The sequence below is a fragment of the Garra rufa genome, chromosome 21, assembly GCF_049309525.1.
Source record: "Garra rufa chromosome 21, GarRuf1.0, whole genome shotgun sequence".
NCBI classification, from domain to species: Eukaryota; Metazoa; Chordata; class Actinopteri; order Cypriniformes; family Cyprinidae; genus Garra; species Garra rufa.
This window is the reverse complement of record NC_133381.1, coordinates 36676297-36699729: the sequence shown is the minus strand read 5'-3', so window position 1 is coordinate 36699729 and position 23433 is coordinate 36676297. Positions and strand designations below refer to the sequence as shown.

Here is a 23433-nt window from a genome sequence, read left to right as displayed (position 1 = left end):
ATAGTTTACCCAAAAATGAAAATTCTGTCATTAATTCCAAACCTGTAAGACCTTTGTTCATCTTCAGAACACAAATGAAGATATTTTTGATGAAATCTGAGAGCTTTCTGACACAACTGACACGTTCAAGGCCCAGAAAGGTAGTAAGGACATCGTTAAAATAGTCCATGTGACATCAGTGGTTCAACCATAATTTTTTGAAGTTACAAGAATACTTTTTGATCATAAAGCAAATAAAAATAACGACTTTATTCAATAATTTCTTCTGCTTTGATCCTCTGCTTTTAAACAATCAGTGTTAATTTTGACAGCAAATTTAGATTTAGCTTTAGTCATAGTCTTTTGACTAAAATGCCATTAAGTTTTAGTCATATTTTAGTCATCTGAATTGTTTTAGATTTAGTCTAGTTTAAGTCGACTAACTATAAGATTTTAAATCTACAGTAGGTTTTGTCAGCTAAAATCTAATGGGCTTAGTTACAATGTAATACATTTATTAAGCATTTCTCTAAAACTCCAAATTCATTATATAGTTTTGACATTAAGGTTTTATCATGATAGACACAGATTTAACTGCTGTGACATGCACCATGCCTTTATATTAAAATTAAATGAAACCACTTCTCGTGAAGAAACAAGAACATGGTCCTCTTTTCATTGAAAAATCAAAGGTTATATAGACAAATGATCTATTCTTTATAGCAAGGCATATTTATTTATATACATAACTTTAGATTAATCTTTATAAGGGCTACTAAAGAGATTCAGTCAAGAGCAGTGAGTGATTTTCTGTCTTTCTTTTGTCGCTTGATTAACATCAACACCGCAGACAATAAAAACTAAATTAGGCTGCTGTCCCTTTAAAAGCGAATGCACGGATGCAATGTACTGATGCATGTCCGATATTCTCCCAACTGTTTACGTTCACATTAGACGTAACCGAGTGTGTTTACATGAATACACGCCAAAACAGACAATTCAACATCATTTAGTGTATATTTCTCCATTCACAAGACACCAAACAGTACTCATGCTCTTCGGTGTGCACGCTCAGAAAACCAGATTGAATCGAGTTCTTTTGCATCGTCAAATTTATCCATATGTCCGCTCTTCTCTTACTCCCAGATATTGACATTTCTGAACTTTTTATGAGACGTGCAGCAAATGTATGCTAGCTAATGTCCCACCAGATAGATCAATAGTCTATGATACAGCTCAAATGTACGAATCTCACTATTTAACCACGCAGCAGACTTGTTCTAAATGAATCTCTACCCCAATCATCCCTTCCTAACATTTTTATCTTGTTTTTATTTGTTGACAAAAATGTCAATAGATGTTCGTCATAGTTTTTGTCATTCAAAACGAGTTTTATTTCATTATGGTCTCGTTTTCGTCTGTAAAAAAAATGTTGTTGGCGAAAATTGATGAAAATGATTTGTCTACAAAATTATTGTTGAATGAAGTCGCTATTTTGTCCTTACTACTTTGGGCCTTGAATGTGTCAGTTGCGTTGCTGTCAATGCAGGGTCAGAAAACTCTAGTCTATTTTCATAAAAAATCTTAATTTGTGTTCCGAAGATGAAGGTGAGTAATTAATGACAGAATTTACATTTTTGGGTGAACTGCCTCTTTAAAATACTGAACTTGAGTTTTTATTAGTAACCAAACAGAAATCGCAGCCTAAATACCTCAATCAGGATGTTTAACATTATATTCTTATCTAATGGCAACACTAACAGAAGCTCCTCTGTGCTGCTCACTGGAGTCAGTGGAGAGGAAGTCATTCCTCCTCTATCCTCAAATACACAAAGACCTTAATGTCTAAACCATAATTGAGCTATTAGCTAATAGCTACCTAGCCAATTGTTAGAGTGTGATGTCCTTGTGCCCACAGACCTCATGACTAGAAACAACACTTGCACTCACCTTTAGAGTCTGCCTACTGTCGCCTGCTCTGGTTCTCGAGGGTCTCTAATAGAAGGACCAGATGTTGGCAAGACTTCCTGCCACTCTAGTGGTCTCAGACAGCTGCTTTGTGTCAGCTCCTGTCCTGGTTCTCGCTCCTAGAGCAGTAACTGTGGGGCCAGTGGCCCTGAACACACTGGGCGGCATTGTTCAGCGAAACAGGCAGGACACACAGGAATCAAACAGGTCTGAGTTGAAGAAAGTGTAGTGGCTAGTGACTTCAAACTGAATGGTCATGTTGTTCCAGACCTGTATGACCTTCGCTCTCCTGCGGAAAGACAAAAGGAGATATTTAGAAGAATGTTCTAGCTGCTCTTTTCTATTCTGTTTCACAATGAATAACATTTAAGTAGCACGGATATATTTGTAGCAATAGACAATACATTTTATGGGTCAAAATGATACATTTTTCTTTTATGCCAAAAATCATTAGGATATTAAATAAAGATCATGTTCCATGAAGATATTCTGTAAAGTTCCTACTGGAAATATATCAAAAGTTAATTTTTGATTAGTAATATCCATCGCTAAGAACTTCATTTGGACAACTTTTAAAGCAATTTTCTTAATATTTGGATATTTTTGCACCCTCAGATTCCAGGTTTTCTAATAGTTGTATCTTAGCCAAATATTGTCCTATCCTAACAAACCATCATCAGTGGAAAGCTTATTTATTCAGCTTCCAGATGTTGCATAAATGTGACCCTGGACCACAAAAACAGCCTTAAAGCAACACTAAAGAGGTTTTTTTTTACCTTAAAATAATGTTTCCGAACTCGTGTCAGTGGTTCATCAACTCATAACAGGGTGAAACGGCACTTTCACATTTGCTTTGCGACCCTCTATTGGCCATAACAGCACTATGTAAGTTTGGGTCGTCAAATGAAACTACAAATGCGACTTGCTTTACGGAAGAAAAAAAATAGCAAATAATGTCATTATTATGTTTTATTTCGTTTTCATACTTTCATAAAGTCATGCAACATATGTGACGCGACGGTAGGCTAAATTATTTACGACAGCGGTAATGGACAATTCCGCTTCCAACCTGTAGAGGGAGCGAAGTTCTTTAGTGTTGCTTTAAGTAGCAAGGGTATATTTGTAGCAATAGTCAAAAATACATGGGTCATATGGGTCAAAATCATCGATTTTTCTTTTATGACAAAAAACATTAGGATATTTAGTAAAGATCATGTTCCATGAAGACATTTTGTAAATTTCCTACTGGAAATATATCAAAACTTAATTTTTGAATAGTAATATGCATCGCTAAGAACTTCATTTGGACAACCTTTGAGGTAGTTTTCTCAGTATTTCGAGTTTCTCAGTATTTTCAAATGGTTGTATCTCGGCCAAATATTGTCATTTCCTAACACCATACACCAATGGAAAGCCTTTTTATTCAGACTACAGATGATGTATAAATCTCAGTTTTGAAAAATGGACCCTTACGACTGGTTTTGTGGTCCAAGGTCACATTTTATTTTCAGCACATTTTGAAATGCTTCCTGAAATCTTTTTTTGATGGAATGTTGTTGTTCATTATGCCCCTTTTCTGCCCATTTTCAGTTGTTCTCCAAACTTAATTTATTTTTTCCCTGTTGGTTTGGCTGGTTGAGGTCACTATGCACTGTTATAATGTAATTCAACAAAGTCTTCTGTCAGTATGAATCAGGCTCAATAACACACAGGACTCTGGCAGGGAGGCATGTGGTATTTTATGAGCCCCTGTGCCATTAAACTCAAGGAATTGCCTATGTTTTGTATGAGATATGTGTTTTGTGCCGCACTATGGTCGGCCTATCACAAGTCTTCATGATTCAGCATACAGCAGCTCTGCCAATGGGCTGCAGTTAAGCAATTAAAAAGAAAACAAGAACAAGTGGCTATGGTTAAAAAGAAAAACGCAAGGAACAAACTAAAAACAATGGGCCTTTGTGTTGTCTGTTTAAAGCTTTACGTCATTTTAAAACAAGCCTGTCTCAAAACTACAATACTTGCCAATTTCAAATGAAAAGTCTTAATCTATGACAATGAAAAAAGCTGTTCACACAGAATGCGTTTTTGCATTTCATTGCACTACCTTCCATTGTTTGTACTACCAAACATAGACTAGATATGCATTAGACAACTGAAATTTTAAAAAGCATCTCTAGATCGTGCATTTTTTTTCCATTTCACTGTTCTGCGTCTTGCAAATTTAAACACAAAAGCACATTCTGTGTGAAATTAAATCTAAAAAAGTATTGATCAGAGGTGCAGGAATGACCTATTATTAGAAATAGAATAAGGTATCTATTTACTGTTGAAAACTCGACACATAGTGTAGACATCAGACAGCTTTTATGATTATAATGCCTTTGACGAGATGTGCGGCTTGCATTTGGTGTGAAGTCAGCTATATTAAGTCTTCTGAAGCTGACCTCATTAATTATAGTAGTTAAAATAGTTCAAAACTTCACTTAATTGGGTTTTCTGTGGAAGAAAAAAAATCATGGGGTTGGAAGATATTTGTGTGAGTAAATAAAAGAATTTTAATTTTATAGACACTAACCCTTAATATGCCTTTCATGAGCTTGTGCGGTAAACAAGTCGAAATGCTTTTAACAGTTCTTTGGCAGCCAGGAAGTCTAATCTGCATTAGAAACTGATCGCAGTTTCTGTTCAAAGCTTGATCATGCATTAATATGGTAATGCTTAGCATCTGTCCACACAAACAGTTTCTTTCTTTGTGAAATACACTATTACACTGCAGATCAGTTAATGTCTGATGTTACCAGAGCTGACTCTTTGACCTATAATTATGGAGAAGCTAATTGTTTAATTCTGAGCCAGGTGTACATCGCCTCCAGCAGATCAACTGTGCAGGCAACAGTTCAGCTGTTGGCTACTACACAATGGCTTCCTTTTCTTTCAGACCTGAGATTATTTTACACGCAGAGTAGCAAGTGACTTCAGCCAGCTTTTTTGGGGATTCTCTTAACTCCCGAATCCCAAAGTGTTTTTCGTAATGGTCAAATACGCCTCTCAGGTACCTGATCAAAGACGAGACTGTGTAGCATGTGCGCTATGATGGCAAGAGGACTGGATGAATGTGTGTTTGTTTATTCTGTGGGGTCTGCTCTGAATGTGTGTGCATGCGCTATGATGTGTGCTCATGTGATCTGTCAGTAAGAGCATAATCTGGCCTCTGGCTTGTTTACGTGGTGAAGCTAGGTCTGAGAGACAGGACTTTTGTGAAGGACAGTGGAATGCCATGAACCTTACAATGTATACATTATTACTTTAGTACAGAGCCCTGCACATGACATGCAGACAAAAATGTATTTATCGCAGCCACAACATTTTTTATTTACTCCCTCATTTTATGAATTCATTCCCTTCCTTTAGTTGAATTATGGTCACGAATTAAGAATTTGTTCCACGATTTATTAATTGGTTCCCTAGTAAACCGTAACCACATTGTACTAATTTGTTCCCTCATTTTGATTTTATTAAAAGGAGGGAACAAATTAGTACACATTAGCCATGATTTACTACAACAAGGGAACTTACCACAACATGGACATGATTTAATAAAGCGAGTGAATTAGTACAACATGCCCACAATTTACTAAAATGAGGGAACAAATTAGTACAAATTGGCCACAATTTATTAAAACTAGGGAGTGAATCAGTACAACTTGGCCTCAATTAAATAAAACAAGGGAGGGAATCAGTACAAACTGGCCTGAATTAGTACAACTTGGCCACGGTTTACTAAAACAAGGCAGTGAATCAACTTGACCACAATTTACTAAATCAAGGGAGTAAATCAGTACAACATGGCCATGATTTACTAAAAGGAGGGAGTGAACTACTACACCGGACGCGAGCCGCGATGCGGCGCGACAACATACAACAGAACCTATTGTGCTGTCTACGCTGGATGCGGCGCGGGGTGACACGGCAAATCCCCGACAGTAATCTGCTGGCGCGTTCTATTTATGATGTGCTCACACAAAATTTAAATGATTTGCAATGGTCGCTTTGTCGCGTCCAGTGTAGACAGACTTTAGCTGACTCGGCGCGACAACTGTCGCGTCCGGTGTAGACATGGTGTAAAACACGATTTACTAAAACGAGGGAACAAACTAGTACAACTTGGCAACAATTTACTAAAATAAGGCAGTGAATTAGTACAACTTGGCCACGATTTAGTTAAACAAGGGAGTGAGTTAGTACAACGTGGCCTAAATCAGTACAATTTGGCCACAATTTAATAAAACAAGGGAGTGATTCAGTACAACTTGGCCTCAATTAAATAAATCAAGTACAAATTGGCCTGAATTAGTACAACTTGGCCACGGTTTACTAAAACAAGAGAACTTGGCCATGATTTACTAAAACGAGGGAGTGAATTGGTTAAACACGATTTACTAAAACGAGGGAACAAATTAGTACAACTTGACCACAATTTACTAAAATAAGCTAGTGAATCATAACTTGGCCATGATTTACTAAAACATGCGACTGAATCAGTACAACTTGGCTTGAATTAGTACAACTTGGCCCCAATTTACAAAAACAGGGGAGTGAATCAATACAACTTGACCACGGTTTACTAAACAAAATCAGTAGAACATGGCCATGATTTACTAAAACAAGGGAACAAATTAGTAAAACTGGGCAACAATTTACTAAAACAAGGGAACAAATTAGTAAAACTTGGCAACAATTTACTAAAACAAGGGAGTGAATCAGTAGAATCTGGCCACGATTTACTAAAACAGGCAAGTGATTCAATACAACATGGCCACAATTTACTAAAACAATACCACAATTTACTAAAACAAGGAGTGAGTCAGTACATCTTGGCCACGATTTATTAAAACAAGGGAACAAATAAGTAAAACTTGGCCACAATTTACTAAAACAAGGGAGTAAATCAGTAGAATCTGGCCATGATTTACTAAAACAGGCAAGTGATTCAATACAACATGGCCACAATTTACTAAAACAATACCACAATTTACTAAAACAAGGAGTGAATCAGTACATCTTGGCCACGATTTATTAAAACAAGGGAGTAAATCAGTAGAATCTGGCCATGATTTACTAAAACAAGGAGTGAATCAGTACATCTTGGCCACGATTTATTAAAACAAGGGAGTAAATCAGTAGAATCTGGCCATGATTTACTAAAACAGGCAAGTGATTCAATACAACATGGCCACAATTTACTAAAACAAGGAGTGAATCAGTACAACATGGCCATGATTTAAAAAAAAGTGGGGTTTTGGACAATATTGGCATGAATCCTTTTTAATTTCTGATAATTTTGCACTGATAATGGACAACACAAACTACGAAAACATATTTTATTACAAAAACAGTTTACATAGAACAAACTTAAATTTCCGACTCTTCAAAATATCTACCATTAGCAGCTATTACAGCTGTGCATAATCCGGCCATTCGAGCTGTCAGTTTATTAAAACATTGACTTGATATATTACTCCAAGCCAAGCCCAAAAATCTTTTAAAAACCTGGGCCAAGTTTAAACCAGTAACCAGGCATCACAGCTGGCAAAGGAGCATGTCTGACTTTGACTTGTTTATAATGCCATTCGTATGTAATAGAAATGAAAATTATTATTGCTGGTCTTCAAAGATAATGTGAAGTTACTTTAATGTATTTGCATCAAAAACTGATAAGGATTTATGCTGATATAGTCCAAAACCACACTTTGCCATGGAGTTTCCAAACTTTTGAAGGGCAGTGTAAGCTTCACCATTACTGATTTTTTATTTATTTTTTTCACATGGAAGACAATATGGCTCAGTAGCTTCTGGTTATATGTTTCTTCTTGAACTACTGCTGTACCTATTTTATGCCCGTTTGGAGGGTACGCATTGCAAAAATAATTACCCATAACCCCAAACTTAAAGCAACGTTCACTTGAGGATAGGATTCAACTGGGAATGCTGCAGTCACTTAGAGCCAAGGTACACAGAGCTGCACAAACACAGAACACACACATTGACATCCCTTGGGGCCAGTTTGAACACAGTTATCCACTAAAGTGCTCAACAAAAAAAGGTGATTCTACTAAAATATTCTCTAGTCAAAAGCTTCGTTCAGTTTCCAAGAAGCCAGCCCTAAATGAACTCATCATGTTTTCTTACTGTTACAGCAAAAACCAGCAGCACGTTAAACATGGCTCTCCTAAGGACACACTTTTCTCTCATAGTGGTTATGGGTCAGAGAAACTGGTGCTAAATTAGTACAAAAGGGCAAGATCCTTCAACAGCCCTCTGTTTTTCATCGAACTAAATCTCTCGTCGTGACAATAAACAGTTAAATGTGGCATTATAAAAACAGTTTTGAAAATAAAATGGCTATGGTGACGTTAAATAATAGTAGCTTTCTCTCCTTCTCTCTTCTTTTCTAGGCAGCTGAGGTATGGAAAAGCTTTAGCTTCCCATCTGTGTGGGGTTAAGTACATTTAGGTCCTCCAGCTCCACTGTTCTGCTTCACTGAGCTAACAGAGGCTGAGTTGGAGAGAGCTAAGACTGGCCCTGCATTCTGAAACCTAATATTAGAGAAGAAAAAAAGCAAAGGAGAAAGAGAGAAAAAAAAAAAAAAAACGAGGCAGAGAGGAAGTGTAGCATTAAGGCTGGCAAATGAATCTGCCCAAACTCATGTTTTGTGACTTTAATGAGGGTGAAGCGGTGTGGCGCAGGCAAATGAGAGTGAAATAAATCATGGACGTATTTAGGATCTCAGGCCCTAACATGAAGTCTCTTCTGCTCACCAAGCCAAAGTACAGCAATAATTTTAAATAGTTTTACTATTTAAAATAACTAGTTTCTATTTGAATATATTTTAAAATGTAATTTATGAACAGAAAGATCCAAACATCAGCATTTATCTGAAATAAAAAGCTTTTGTAACATTATACACTATATCATTCAAAAGCTTGGTGTCAGTATAATGTTTTTGGGAAAGAGATTATAGAAATTAATACTTTTATTTAGCAAGGATGCTTTGAATTGATCAAAAGTGATGATAAAGACATTTATAATGTTGCAAAAGATTCCTATTTCAGAAAAATGCTGTTTTTCTGGACTTTATTCATCAGAGAAACCTGAAAAAAATCTACACAGCTGTTTTCAACATAATAATAAATGTTTTTTGAGCAGCAAATCAGAATATTAGAATAATTTCTGAAGGATCATGTGACTGGAGTAATGATGCTAAAAATTCAGCTTTGAAATCACTAATAAATTAAAATAAAGTTAAATTTTAAATAGTAAAAACTTTTTACTGTTTTTGCTGTATCTTGGATCAAATAAATGCAGGCTTGGTGAGGAGAAGAGACTTCTTTAAAAACCATAAAAAAATCTTTTTGACTGGTATTGTAAATATATTATTTAATTTTTTTTAATTTGACATTTTTAAATAAATATTACTATTTAAAATTTAACTTAAAACTTTAGTTATTATTGTGAATTTTACAGTTAACAAATCTAGTAAATAATAGAGTTTAGCAATTTAGATATGTGTAAAGTAAACAAAATAGATTTAATATAAAACATGATTTAAAATGAAACTTGAAATTGTGTTTGTATTATATTATATTTTATGTTTTAGATATTTATTTTTTAATATAATTATATTTCATTATTGTTGTGTTATGTATAATATTTGTATTATTTTCCACTGAATAAATTGGTTACACTTTACCTTAATGGTAACACTTTACAATAAGGTTCATTAGTTAAACATTAACTAATGTATTAACTAACATGAACTAACCATGAACAATACATTTGTTACTGTATTTACTAATCTTTATTAACATTAGTTAACGGAAATACAGTTATACATTGTTTGTTCATGTTAGTTCACACTGCATTAACTAATGTTAACAAAATTTTAATAATGTATTAGTAAATGTTGAAATTTACATTAACAAAGATTAATAAATGCTGTATAGGTGCAGTTCATTATTAGTTCATGTTAACTAATGTGGTTAACTAATGTTAACTAATGAACCTTATTGTAAAGTGTTACCATTTTAATAGTCCACTTTAGACATTCTACTAAGTATAAGTAACTTTGTCAACTAATTCTCATTCATTTAAAATTTAAATAAAGTGTTAAAAGATCAAAATATCTATATCTATATCTATATCTATAATATTTAAAAATCATAATAGAACATTATTTATCCTTGGTGTGGTAGACTATAAAGCTTAGTTACTGAAAAATGTTAAAAGCTTCTCATTCTGTTTCTGTTCTTTTTAAATGACTGCGTTTCTGTAAATGTGCACTTCAGTTGAGTCCATAAACCATGCAGGCTCATAGTGGATTAAGTGCAGTGAATTATTAGGCCCAGTCAAATGTGTGTGCGGGATTATGTGATCAGACATAGACATTTTGAGCATTCATATGTGCCGTCTCTCCTAATCTTCTTTTATGAGGTGTGAGGAGATTGAGTGGTTTGTGGTTACAACCAACTCTGGATGGGATAAAAATTGAACGATACAACAAACAGTCATTAGTGGTGGGAATTCAGTTTGCTTTACGTCAGATCAACCGCTCACCCACTTATTTTTACTCTGTTTATATTTGAGGAGTTTGATTATGTAGCTAAGCCATAACTAGTTGAGGGGAACATTCTCAGTATGGACCAGCATGTTATCTTTATTTCTCTGAATATTCTTTGACCATAGCTGCATTTTGTCATTCCTTCCCTTACGAAAAAGACGTTTATTGAAGTGTGCTATAGTATACAGTACGTCCTTTAAACTACTACAGTCTGCTTTTTATATACTTCTCAGAAATATACTTAAAATGACATTAAAGTATTGACTTATACTCTAAGTCTAAATATATTTGAGCTATATTGTGCTCTTAGAACATGTGTGTTCATTGTTAGACGCTAGGGGCTCTATTACACATCTTCTGTACAGAATTTCCAAAACACAAGTAAAGAAGAAAGTGAAACAACAGATGCTTCCACATGTAATCTAACACAATCATCAGACATAAAACAGCATCAAAACCAAAGATATGGAAAACTGTAGCGTTATGGAAAAAAATGTCTACTTATGAAGAGGTAATAATGACTCTGTCAAGCTTTGAGGTGTTGATCGACGTTGGTTATCACTCATTCAATTTAGTTTTTTTAAGCTTTTTGTTCAAAATGTTGTTTATTTACTTACTTTTAACGAAACTTACCCACATTCAAGTGTTTATAAAAAAGAATGCATGAAGCTAGAATAAAATGTTTTTCTTTACAAGCAGATACCTTGTTCTTTTTTTTAGATGTTTTGTTTGTTCAGATAATCATAGAACAAAATATATACAAATTAATACCTTAATAGGGACATAGTAGTATACTTAAAGTATGATGTAAAGTTTACTTAAAGAAAACTTGCAGTATAAAACTACTAAACTAGTAGTATACTTCAAAGTGTACTAAAAATGTGTAAAAAAGTATTTAATTAGTAAACTAACATTATACCTATAAATTTACTTTTAGTATACTTGCATTACAAACTAAAACTAGTTGTGTACTCAAAGTTTACTACTGTTATACTTTATTTATTTAGTCTCAAGGAGTATTGAAATACTCTGATATTTGTATACTTACTGCATAAATTATACTTAAAAATATACTTAAACTTTACTTAAGTATACTTAATTAAAAAAAAAAACTTGAAGTATATTTCTTTTTGGTAAGGGTTCTGATCATAAACAGCTGTTGGAAAACTGTTGTCCCCTATTTTTAAACATTTCCTCTAAAAATAGAAATCTGAAACTCTCCAATGAATCTTTTTTGTGAGGACTAGTTTAATCTCTCTCTCCTGTGAAAACAATGATGAAGTCTGTGTAATTCCCCCTGCTCTTTCATTTCTCTGCTGGATTTCTTAAGTGCACGATAAACAGACCCCAGTGAGAGAACATATTTTTATAAGGTCACTTCATAAGGACAATAAGAGGCTCCCTGTGATATTTAGAGATTTAAATGGTCTTGCATTTGTACGCAGTTTGTATCCCAGTCCTCTGACGAAAAAGTTTATGTAATGTTTTTTCCACAAGATGTGGTCTGTTTCTGTTTATTTTGACGCTTGGGAAAAATGTTTTTAGGAAAGCAAACTCTCTTAGGAAGCTACTTTTTTAACTGGTCAACATGGATAAGCACATGGACAAGCAGGATTTTTATCAATTCTTATAGTAAAGTTTGGCCAATGTGTTAATTAATGAAAGTCAGTGGGGTCTTAAGTTATTTTGGACTCTATTAACTTTGATTATATGGGAAAAAAATATCAGGTTTGCAATGACAACTATCCCTTTAAGAGCAAAGCACTTGCAGAATGCACCTGTTTACCACTCCACCTGTTTGTTTGTTCTTGAGGAATTGACACGGATGGCGCAGGAAAATGCCTGGCCAGCTAAAAGTGACCTGCTTGGTCGACAATGCTGTGCGGCATGCTGGTTGGCATGCTTGTGGGAGGTCTAGTTGACATTGACTCATTTTAACCCTGGCTGTGAATACTAATGACAGCAGTTGTGCACCCATTATTGTCTCAACTTAAATATCATGTTATAGTTGAGAAAACAGGTGCTTGAATTCCTGTTAAAATTATTAGAGCCTGGAAAAGTAAAATAAATGAGTTATTTGTGACTATACGCAGTTAAACCGGGAGAACAGCCATGCTGCTCAACTTATTCAATGAGGAACAACATAATTTTAGAGTTACTTGTTTGTTTGACGTCTATTTGTGAAGTCAAATGAAAGAGTATTGGCTCATGCCAGCTTTGAAGCTCAGGTTTGGCTCAGTGTCTGATTAAAGCCAGGCTCCATTGGTCAAGGCCCTGAAATACGACAGGCTGCTGGCTTCAATAAAGCCCTGCCAAAAATGAGCTGCCGCTTTCCTCTCTTGATTGCGGTACATAACGGTGGTTCCATCTGGAGGACGACGGTGAAAACTCTCTCGAAGTATTTGAATGGACAATTCTAGGAAAACATTGTAGTGTAGTTCATTCAAGAATGTAATGGGCCTGGTGACTAAGCTTCATAAAATGATTGTCTGATTAATGTATTTAGGCATTACAGCAAAAACAAGGAGGCCTGTGCTGAAAAATGGATTTAGTTTTCTTGTTAGATGTTTCAATGACTAACAAAATGTTTAAAATTACTTTTTTCCTCAGCATTTTGTAATACAAACTCTCAATAGTGAGAAATAAAGTCAGAATTACAGGATAAAAACTTAAAGGCTTTTTTCTTGCAATTCCGAGTTTATATTTCGCAATTCTGACTTTTTTTGCAATTTGAAGTTATACAGTCCAGTTTTGAGGGTGAAAAAAGACTGATATGTTTTAACATTTGCAAGTTTATATCTCATAATTCTGAAGTCAGAATGTAACTCTATTTATAGAATTGCAAGATTTAAACCTAAATTCAGAATTTTTTCCTTGCAATTGCGACTTATATCAGGAAATACTGCCTTAACTCGCAACTGCAAGTTTATATCTTGCAATTCTGACATTTCCCTCAGAATTATGTAATACAAACTCTCAATAGTGAAAAATTAAGTCAGAGAGATGTACACCCACAATTGCGAGAAAAAGTCAGAATTGTGACTATTTCTAGAACTGCGAGATTTAAACTTAAATTCTGAATTTTTTCCTTGCGATACAAACTTGCAATTCTGAGAAGTGATGTCAGAATAGCAGGATACAAACTCGCAATTGTGAGAAATAAAGTCAGAATTGCGAGGTAAAAACTGAGTTTATATCTCGAAATTCTCAGAAAAAAGTCAGAACTGTGAGTTTATATCATGCATTTCTAAGAAAAAAGTAAGAGCTGCAAATTTTATAGCACGCAATTCTCAGAAAGAGTCAGAACTGCGAGTTTATATCTCGCAACTCTGAGAACAAAGTTAGAACTGTGAGTTTATATCTCACAATTCGTAAAACAAAGTCAGAAAGTTAGATTATATCATGCAATTCTGAGAACAAAGTCAGAACTGTGAGTTTATATCTCGAAATTCTCAGAAAAAGTCAGAACTGTGAGTTTATATCATGCAACTCTGAGAGCAAAGTTAGAACTGTGAGTTTATATCTCGAAATTCTCAGAAAAAGTCAGAACTGTGAGTTTATATCTCACAACTCGGAGAACAAAGTCAGAACTCTGAGTTTATATCTCACAACTCGGAGAACAAAGTTAGAACTGTGAGTTTATATCTCGAAATTCTCAGAAAAAGTCAGAACTGTGAGTTTATATCATGCAACTCGGAGAACAAAGTTAGAACTGTGAGTTTATATCTCGAAATTCTCAGAAAAAGTCAGAACTGTGAGTTTATATCATGCAACTCTGAGAGCAAAGTTAGAACTGTGAGTTTATATCTCGAAATTCTCAGAAAAAAGTCAGAACTGCAAGTTTATATCTTGCAGCTCTGAGAACAAAGTTAGAACTGAGTATATATCTCACAATTCTCAGAAAAAAGTCAGAACTGCGAGATTATATCATGCAATTCTGAGAACAAAGTCAGAACTCTGAGTTTATATCTCACAACTCGGAGAACAAAGTTAGAACTGTGAGTTTATATCTCGAAATTCTCAGAAAAAGTCAGAACTGCGAGATTATATAATGTAATTCTGAGAAATAAGTCAGAACTGCAAGTTTATATCTCGCAACTCTGGGAACAAAGTTAGAACTGTGAGTTTATATCTCGAAATTCTCAGAAAAAGTCAGAACTGCGAGATTATATAATGTAATTCTGAGAAATAAGTCAGAACTGCAAGTTTATATCTCACAACTCGGAGAACAAAGTTAGAACTGTGAGTTTATATCTCGAAATTCTCAGAAAAAGTCAGAACTGCGAGATTATATAATGTAATTCTGAGAAATAAGTCAGAACTGCAAGTTTATATCTCGCAACTCTGGGAACAAAGTTAGAACTGTGAGTTTATATCTCGAAATTCTCAGAAAAAGGTCAGAACTGTGATATTATATCACGTAATTTTGAGAAAAAAAAGTCAGAACTGTGAGTTTATATCTCGCAACTCTGAGAACAATATTGAAACTGTGAGTTTATATCATGCAGATCTGAGAAAGAAAGTCAGAACTGCAAGTTTATGTCACAATTCTGCCAAAAAAATCAGAACTTTATGGTTATATTATGCAATTCTGAGAAAAAAAAAACATTGTAACAAATGTTTTCATGAAATGTTATATAAACTTATGTAAAAACTGAATTCAGTTAATTAAGATGACGTAATTTTCCTTTAAGTTTTAGGATTAAATAACAGGCCTGTCTTATCCTTCTATTGATATTGGAAGAAGTTAAGCAATTTAGATCTATTTTAATATGAAGACAGGATACGACCCATGAGATTTCTGTGGGAAAGAAGGACTTGTCCTGGGAAAAGTCCAGTGCAGTTTCCAAAAACATGAAAAGATAAAAACCACAAGATCAACAGTTTAGTCATACGCTGTTTTCCAACCATAAAAATAGCCTGAAGTACAGATAGAACAACAGATAATGGTTTTTAAACTGTTACTGTACAAAATTAGAAATTTCAGTCATTTCTCAATATATTGCTCTGACATCACATCCTGTTATGATACATTCTAGTCATAATTTATTAAGCAAAAATTAGTGGTTTATGCACTGTGGCTTTCAAATCAGTCAGATAATTGGCCTGACCCAGGCAAACGCCATACAACTTAAACACAACACACATTATTGTTTTTTGGTTTTCTGTCTAGTTAGGGAGGGTTTTGGTCTTGACTAATCACTGTGGTTAAATGGAGGAGTGTGTGTACCGGAAAAGGACTCATAGTGATACTGTATGATGTACAATCTCTGACACAAGCAAACACAGGAACAAAGTTTGGGAAGGAGAGTTTTTCCACTGAAGGTCTTATCATAACGCTGAGGGGGCTGATCTGTTATATAGATCATTATGACTCATACAGTAGCCGTTCAGGTTTTTTTTTCTTTCTTTTGCTTTGTCCATCAGTTCTAAGGAGCCAAAGGGAGGATGCTGAAGTTTCTTTCTTATTTTGTCTTACTTGCTTTTGTTCTCTTTTCTCTGCAGCGTGAGATCGCATAGATGAACCGCAATGTATCAACACACTCCAGGTAAGATTAAATCTATAGTTCTATGTGAAAATGATATATGTAGTGACAACTAAAACATTTTCAGCAGATAAAATATGACTGGAGCCCTTGAGTAGCAGTTTGTAAAACATTATGAGATTGTCTTGCATGGGAGTTCACAGTGTTTACAATTGAAAATACTGTTTAAATGTCAAATTATGGTGCAGAACCTGGGAGAGATTCATAATTATAAGATAGTAATGAGGGTGAATGAAGAGCTTCATAAGATTGCACAGAAGACCCAACAGTTAAATAAGCTTAGGAGTACAGGGTAACAGATACTTTCCACATATACCGTATAAAATAAGGCTTTAAAAACTTAAAGTTAAACAGTGACAGGATGTACTTAAATCATTTTGATCAAACTGCAGACTTTTTTTGCAGACTTCTTTTAAAAACATTTTAAAAAATCTTACCAACCCCAAACTTTTGAACAGTGTATTATGAAATTATAAAAGTTGCTATATTATAAAAAACTTTTTTATCCTAGGTTGTATGGAAGCCCATTTCCGCCACTGAAAAAGAAAAGGTAACTGTCAGAATATATATATATATATATATATATATATATATAAAGATATAAAGTCTTTTTCCCCTCAAAATTGGACTTTATAACTCAACTTATATATCTCAGATTTCTGAGAAAAAAAGTCAGAATTGCGAGACTAAAAAAAATGAATTGCGAGGGACAAGCTCACTTTTGTGAGAAAAATTTCAAAATTTGAAATTATCATCTCATGATTCTGACTTTATTTCTCGCAATTGTGAGTTTATATCACACAATTCTGAGAAAAAATTCAGAATTGCGAGAAAAAAGTGAGATATAAACCGGCATTTGTGAGAAAAAGGTCAGAATTGCGAGAAATAAAAGAATTGTGAGATATAAACTCGTAAACTCGTAAAGTCAAAATTGAGAGATACAAACTGGCATTTGCATGAAAAAAGTCAGAATTGCGAGTCATAATCTCACAATTCTGACTTTATTTCTCACAATTGCAAGTTAATATAAAACAAATCTGAGAAAAAAATTGAAAAAAACTGAAAGTCAAAATTGCCAGAAAAAAAGTCAGAATTGTGAGAAAAAAAGTCTGAATTGTGAGATATAAACACAATTGTGAGAAAAAAGTCAAAAATTGAGAGATACAAATTGGCATTTGCGTGAAAAAATTGTAAGATATAAACTTGTATTTGCAAGAAAAAAAGACAGATTTGTGAGTTATCTCACAATTCTGACTTTATTTCTCGCAGTTGTAAGTTTATATCACACAAATCTGAGAAAAAAAGTCAGAATTGCAAAAAAAAGTCAGAATTGTAAGATATAAACAATTGTGAGAAAAAAGTCAAAATTGAGAGATACAAACTGGCATTTGCGTGAAAAAAGTCAGAATTGCGAGTCATAAACTCACAATTCTGACTTTATTTCTCACAATTTTGAGTTTATATCACACAAATCTGAGAACAAAAGTCAAAATTGTGACATATGCGCACAAATGTGAGGAAAAAAGTCAAAATTGAGAGATACAAACTGGCATTTGCGTGAAAAAAGTCAGAATTACGAGTCATAATCTCACAATTCTGACTTTATTTCTCACAATTGCAAGTTAATATGAAACAAATCTGAGAAAAAAAATCAAAATTGCCAGAAAAAAAGTCAGAATTGTGAGAAAAAAGTCAAAATTGAGAGATACAAACTGGCATTTGCGTGAAAAAAGTCAGAATTACGAGTCATAATCTCACAATTCTGACTTTATTTCTCACAATTGCAAGTTAATATGAAACAAATCTGAGAAAAAAAGTCAAAATTGCCAGAAAAAAAGTCAGAATTGTGAGAAAAAAAGTCTGAATTGTGAGATATAAACACAATTGTGAGAAAAAAGTCAAAAATTGAGAGATACAAATTGGCATTTGCGTGAAAAAATTGTAAGATATAAACTTGTATTTGCAAGAAAAAAAGACAGAATTGTGAGTTATCTCACAATTCTGACTTTATTTCTCGCAGTTGTAAGTTTATATCACACAAATCTGAGAAAAAAAGTCAGAATTGCAAAAAAAAGTCAGAATTGTAAGATATAAACACAATTGTGAGAATAAAGTCAAAATTGAGAGATACAAACTGGCATTTGCATGAAAAAAATCAGAATTGCGAGTCATAATCTCACAATTCTGACTTTATTTCTCACAATTGCAAGTTAATATAACACAAATCTGAGAAAAAGTGAAAATTGCGAGAAAAAAAGTTAGAATTGCGAGTCATAATCTCACAATTCTGACTTTATTTCTCACAATTGTGAGTTTATATCACAAATCTGAGAACAAAAGTCAAAATTGTGAGAAAAAAAGTCAGAATTGTGAGATATAAACAATTGTGAGAAAAAAGTCAAAATTGCGAGAAAAAAAGTCTGAATTGTGAGAAAAAAAGTCTGAATTGTGAGATATAAACAATTGTGAGAAAAAAGTCAAAAACTGAGAGATACAAATTGGCATTTGCGTGAAAAAATTGTAAGATATAAACTTGTATTTGCAAGAAAAAAAGACAGAATTGTGAGTTATCTCACAATTCTGACTTTATTTCTCGCAATTGTAAGTTTATATCACACAAATCTGAGAAAAAAAGTCAGAATTGCAAAAAAAAGTCAGAATTGCAAAAAGAAACTGGCATTTGCATGAAAAAAGTCAGAATTGCGAGTCATAATCTCACAATTCTGACTTTATTTCTCACAATTTTGAGTTTATATCACACAAATCTGAGAACAAAAGTCAAAATTGTGAGATATAAGCGCAATTGTGAGGAAAAAAGTCAAAATTGAGAGATACAAACTGGCATTTGCGTGAAAAAAGTCAGAATTGCGAGTCATAATCTCACAATTCTGACTTTATTTCTCACAATTGTGAGTTTATATCACACAAATCTGAGAAAAAAAAAGTCAGAACTGTGAGATAAAAAGTTGCAATAACCTTTTTGTTTATTCAGTGGTGGAAACAGGCTTCCAAAAGGTTGGACCTCAAAATGAGCTTATAAAATGAACTATATCATAAAGAAAACAGAATGAAAATTGACCTTTTTTGTATTTTTGGATGCTGGGTTGCACCTCAAAATATATAAATATAATAGTTCTGGTAATTAAAATAGGTTAATAAAATTGTTTTTACTACAATTAATCGGATATCAGTTCACCATATTTTTCAGTTCACAAAATGACGACACTGTTGTATGAATGTGATGATTTGACACAGAAAGTCAAGACCTCTGAGAGGGCATTTGATGTTTTTAAAATTACCAACATGTACCTTTGTTTGTGGGAAGTGCCACTAGTCTAATTCCTCATTCACGCTGAAAGAGCAGCCTGTCCTCCTTTAAGTGAGACAGACCGAGACTACATTCCTTAACACCCACGTGAATGACTGGCCCTGAGTGCCGTCTACCTTCAGCCCAGACTGCTGCTAAAAAACATCTGACTAACTCAAGCTCTCCATGCAACCATGGTTGTTTGTGTTCAGCCACCTTTGTTTCATTACATTTGATTTCTTCTTGGGATGAAAGACAAAAACCAGCCAATATGTCCTGGCAATTTGGCAATAATTTACTGGTAAAAACTCCCCCGATGCCTAGAAGTGGTTTTTACGAGGGGGAGCGAGAATGAGAGAATCTCAGGAGTAGGATGGCATTCTATAATTAATTCTTTATGAAAGGTTATAATTTCTATTATGATTGTCTCAACTGCAATCATCCTGTCAGTGAATAATAATGTATACGTTGGATGTCTTTTTTGTCTGATCTTGTGACAGTTTGATGAGGACAAATTAAACTTTAGGTTGTTACAATGTCTGTGGTTGCACAGAAAGATATAGCATTATTCTGCTGTTTGGAAATTTCCAGCCTGTCTGTAAAAATAGTTTTCTCTGCACATGAGGTTATGGTACAGCCTAAATGTAGGGAGAAATCTCGATATAATTACACTCTTTAAAACAACATCATTATAAGCTATGGTTCAGCGCTTCTCTTTATAGCCATTTTAAAAAATGAAGGTGGGTTTAGACCAGTTTTAACTTGCGGTCTCATCCTCTTTCACTTTCTTTCAGTACCACACAATAAGTGATCCAGAGAGCGTCTGTGTGGATGCAATGGTTACAGCTTTCCTCAATGAAAGGCAAGCCACTACTGAGGAGATGGCTTTAGTAAGCAATGCACTGGCTGCTTACTCCTTCATAGCAGGTAAAAACAGGTTTGGTACACTATACACTCACTGTACAACAGCTGGGTGCTTAATTGAATTTTTTTTTAAATTACAATTTTGTCTTCCAATAGTTATTAACAAAAGATAATCCACTGATATCTTATTAAAAATAAGCAATATCAGTGATGGTGTTAAATAATAATAATTTTTGCCAGAATCAAGCAAATAGTCTAATATGTGGGTCAAAGACAAAAAAAGGTTTAAGCATAAAAAGAATAAGCGTAATAATGCTTTAAATTGTTGTTTTTACAAAAAAGTAAAAGTTTTCTGTTTAATTTAATTGCATTTTTGTTTTTCTGAGCAAAAAACAAATATCATCCAATATCATTTTCCCCTAATTTAAAGAAGACACCCACTAAAATGTCATTCAGTGCAACAATCTTGCATATTTACAACAAAAATAAATTTATTACATATTAAAAGACAAATTACTTACACCCCAAATGCTAATTAGTTGTAACTGTACATTCTGAAAAATAGCCACTATCCTAAGTTTTGCCCGTTTGTCAGTAACAATTTTTACTCATTTAAAACACAATAAAATTTAATATGCTCCTGTATTCTTTTATATATTTTAATATGTACAAGACATTTTATTTTCCAAAAACTTATTTGAAACCTTTAAAGTAGACACTTTATACATTTTTATACTTTATACACTTTCTATTAACATAAAATCACTTTTGTGAATTTCTTTTTATGTGGACATCTTAACGTCTCACATGCAATGTATTTTTTCTTTCTACTTTCTATTTTATCTGTCTTTTTCCCTCAATTTTTTGTTATTATTATTATTATATTCCATTAAGAAGGAAAAATTAGTTCAATGTCAGTAAGTAATGGAGTTAAATAATCATGATCTCAATATTGAGCAAAATAATCGTAATTTTTGCCAAAAAATATGGCAAACATATTTTAGATGTATTTTAATGTCATATTTTAGATGTTTGGTTTGTCTAATCCTTTTATATATTTTTATTTGTTTTTACTGAAAACTTGTAATCATTAATTAAATGTAAATACAATTATACATTAAAAATACCAAAATAAGTTAGATTAAAGACTAAGAAACAAACTTTTGCTGTGATATAACTTACTTTCAACTGTGTATATACATATACACTGTGTGTATACTTTCATATATATATATATATATATATATATATATATATATATAAATAACTTACATTTTTAACTTTTTATTAAGCAATTTTATTAATTTATATTAAGAAAAATAATAATAATAATTTACATGCTTCAAAACTTCAGGTGGCACGATGACTTTACTTCTTAAAATGTTTACTATTTCAACAAAATATTAAAATGTATAAATTGTATTTCATTATTAAAAATGGCTCATTTTTAATAACCAAAATAAAAGATTTGAAGAACTATTTACATCTTTTACATTTCCTCTACTATCAAGATAGCTATACCACCCTAAAAGCTTCCATAAACAAATTAAATAGAAAGAAATAAAAAAAGATTGCTATCCACCTTATTCTTCAATGCGGTAAGCCTATTGGCGAAACTAGTTGTTTTAGGGAAATAACCATAAAAATGTGCAGTAAATGCTAAAATTGTTTCACTGCAAACCAGTATGTTCATATTTAAGATAATACATTAAAAATAGTATGGTTAGACACAAATTTGCAATATCAAGAAGCAAAAGGACCTGTTTTGTACAGCTAAAAATAGCTTGATGCTGATGAGACCAGAGGCCAGACCCATAAAACGTACAAATGGCCGCTCCCGCTTTTACTTGAATGGCGGTCATCAGACTATAAGCAAATATTTACAAACAAGGCCTACTTTGTACTCTGTTCAACAACTGTTACTAACCTTCTGAACTGTTTCTGCAGATCACCCGGAACGGGCGGCACTGTATTTCGTGTGTGGAGTGTGTTTGGGACTCGTTCTCACTCTCATCGCGTTAGTGGTGCAGATCTCCTGTCGAACTGACTGCAAAACGCAACAAGCGCCCAAGAAACCGGGAAAGACTGCGGAGAGCACGAGTGACACGAGCGACAGCGATTCGGACTGGGACAATACCTCCGACCTGTCGGCACGACGCCACCGGCGCTTTGAACGGACGCTCGGTAACGTGTTTACCTCCGCCGAGGAGCTGGAGCGCGCGCAGCGATTAGAGGAACGCGAGCGGATCATACGGGAAATCTGGATGAACGGACAGCCGGACATGCCGGGCACGCGCAGCTTGAACCGTTACTATTGAAGTCTCTGAAGCAATGAGACCGAAGGTTTGAGGAAATATTAAACAATACAATAGCTATTAAAATATTTTGGGATACAGTAAGGGACTGAGATATGACAAAAAACAACACTTACAAAACGTTTTGGAACATCCATTCTGGTTGCTCTGGAACTACTAGTGAAGCATTTGCGTTTTTAAAGATGCACTCAGTATATTTTTGGTCAATGTTACACCGTTTGAGGTAAATTTGGACACTTTTTTGCCACTGAGATTCAAAATGTTGCTAATCGATGTAATTAATTTATTCTGCCTTGGTCCATGTAAAACCTTATTTTTTTGCTGTAAGAGTGGGCGTGGCCATTTGGAAATTTTATGGGTGTGGCTTCTGGTCTCATCCATTCAGCTATTTTTAGCTGTACAAAACAGCTTGTTTTGCTTGATATTGCAAATTGTTGTGTCTTCTTAATGTGTTATCTTAATTATGAGCACACTGGTTTGTAGTGCAAATATCACAGTTTATTCTTCTCATTATTTCGGAAGTCTCACCTATGGTTTAGGCTAATTCGTTACTACTTGTTAAAAAAAATAAGGCGGATAAAGTTACTGGTTTAGCTTTTTTCTTTATAATTGTAATATTTTTCTAAAAGTGCTATTCGTTTCTTTATGTGTAAAAGTTTTAATGAGGTAAAATTACTGAGTGCACCTTTAATGAAAACTTGTTTTAATGAAGAATTCACCATGACATGAAATAAAAACAGGTTAAGGCAAAAATATGCTTTGAGCTTTGAATTTGCTTGACTTGAAATACCGTGTTTTTAATTAGAATGAATTTTGTCTGAAATTAGGTTTGGTCAC

The 23433-nt window shown here is 33.7% G+C and overlaps 2 protein-coding genes across 2 annotated transcripts in view; one reads left to right on the top strand and one right to left on the bottom strand.

Annotated features, from left to right (window-relative positions):
* cgref1 (cell growth regulator with EF-hand domain 1) overlaps window positions 1-23433 on the bottom strand; it is a 314634-nt gene that overhangs the window by 259471 nt on the left and 31730 nt on the right. The gene's annotated exons all lie outside the window — the stretch shown is intronic.
* On the top strand, window positions 16001-22599 carry LOC141296388 (protein eva-1 homolog A). The gene is made up of 3 exons (XM_073827638.1): window positions 16001-16113; window positions 20212-20344; window positions 22229-22599. Exons 2-3 carry the CDS (start codon window positions 20254-20256, stop codon window positions 22597-22599), a joined length of 462 nt encoding a protein of 153 aa, XP_073683739.1. The 5' UTR covers window positions 16001-16113; window positions 20212-20253.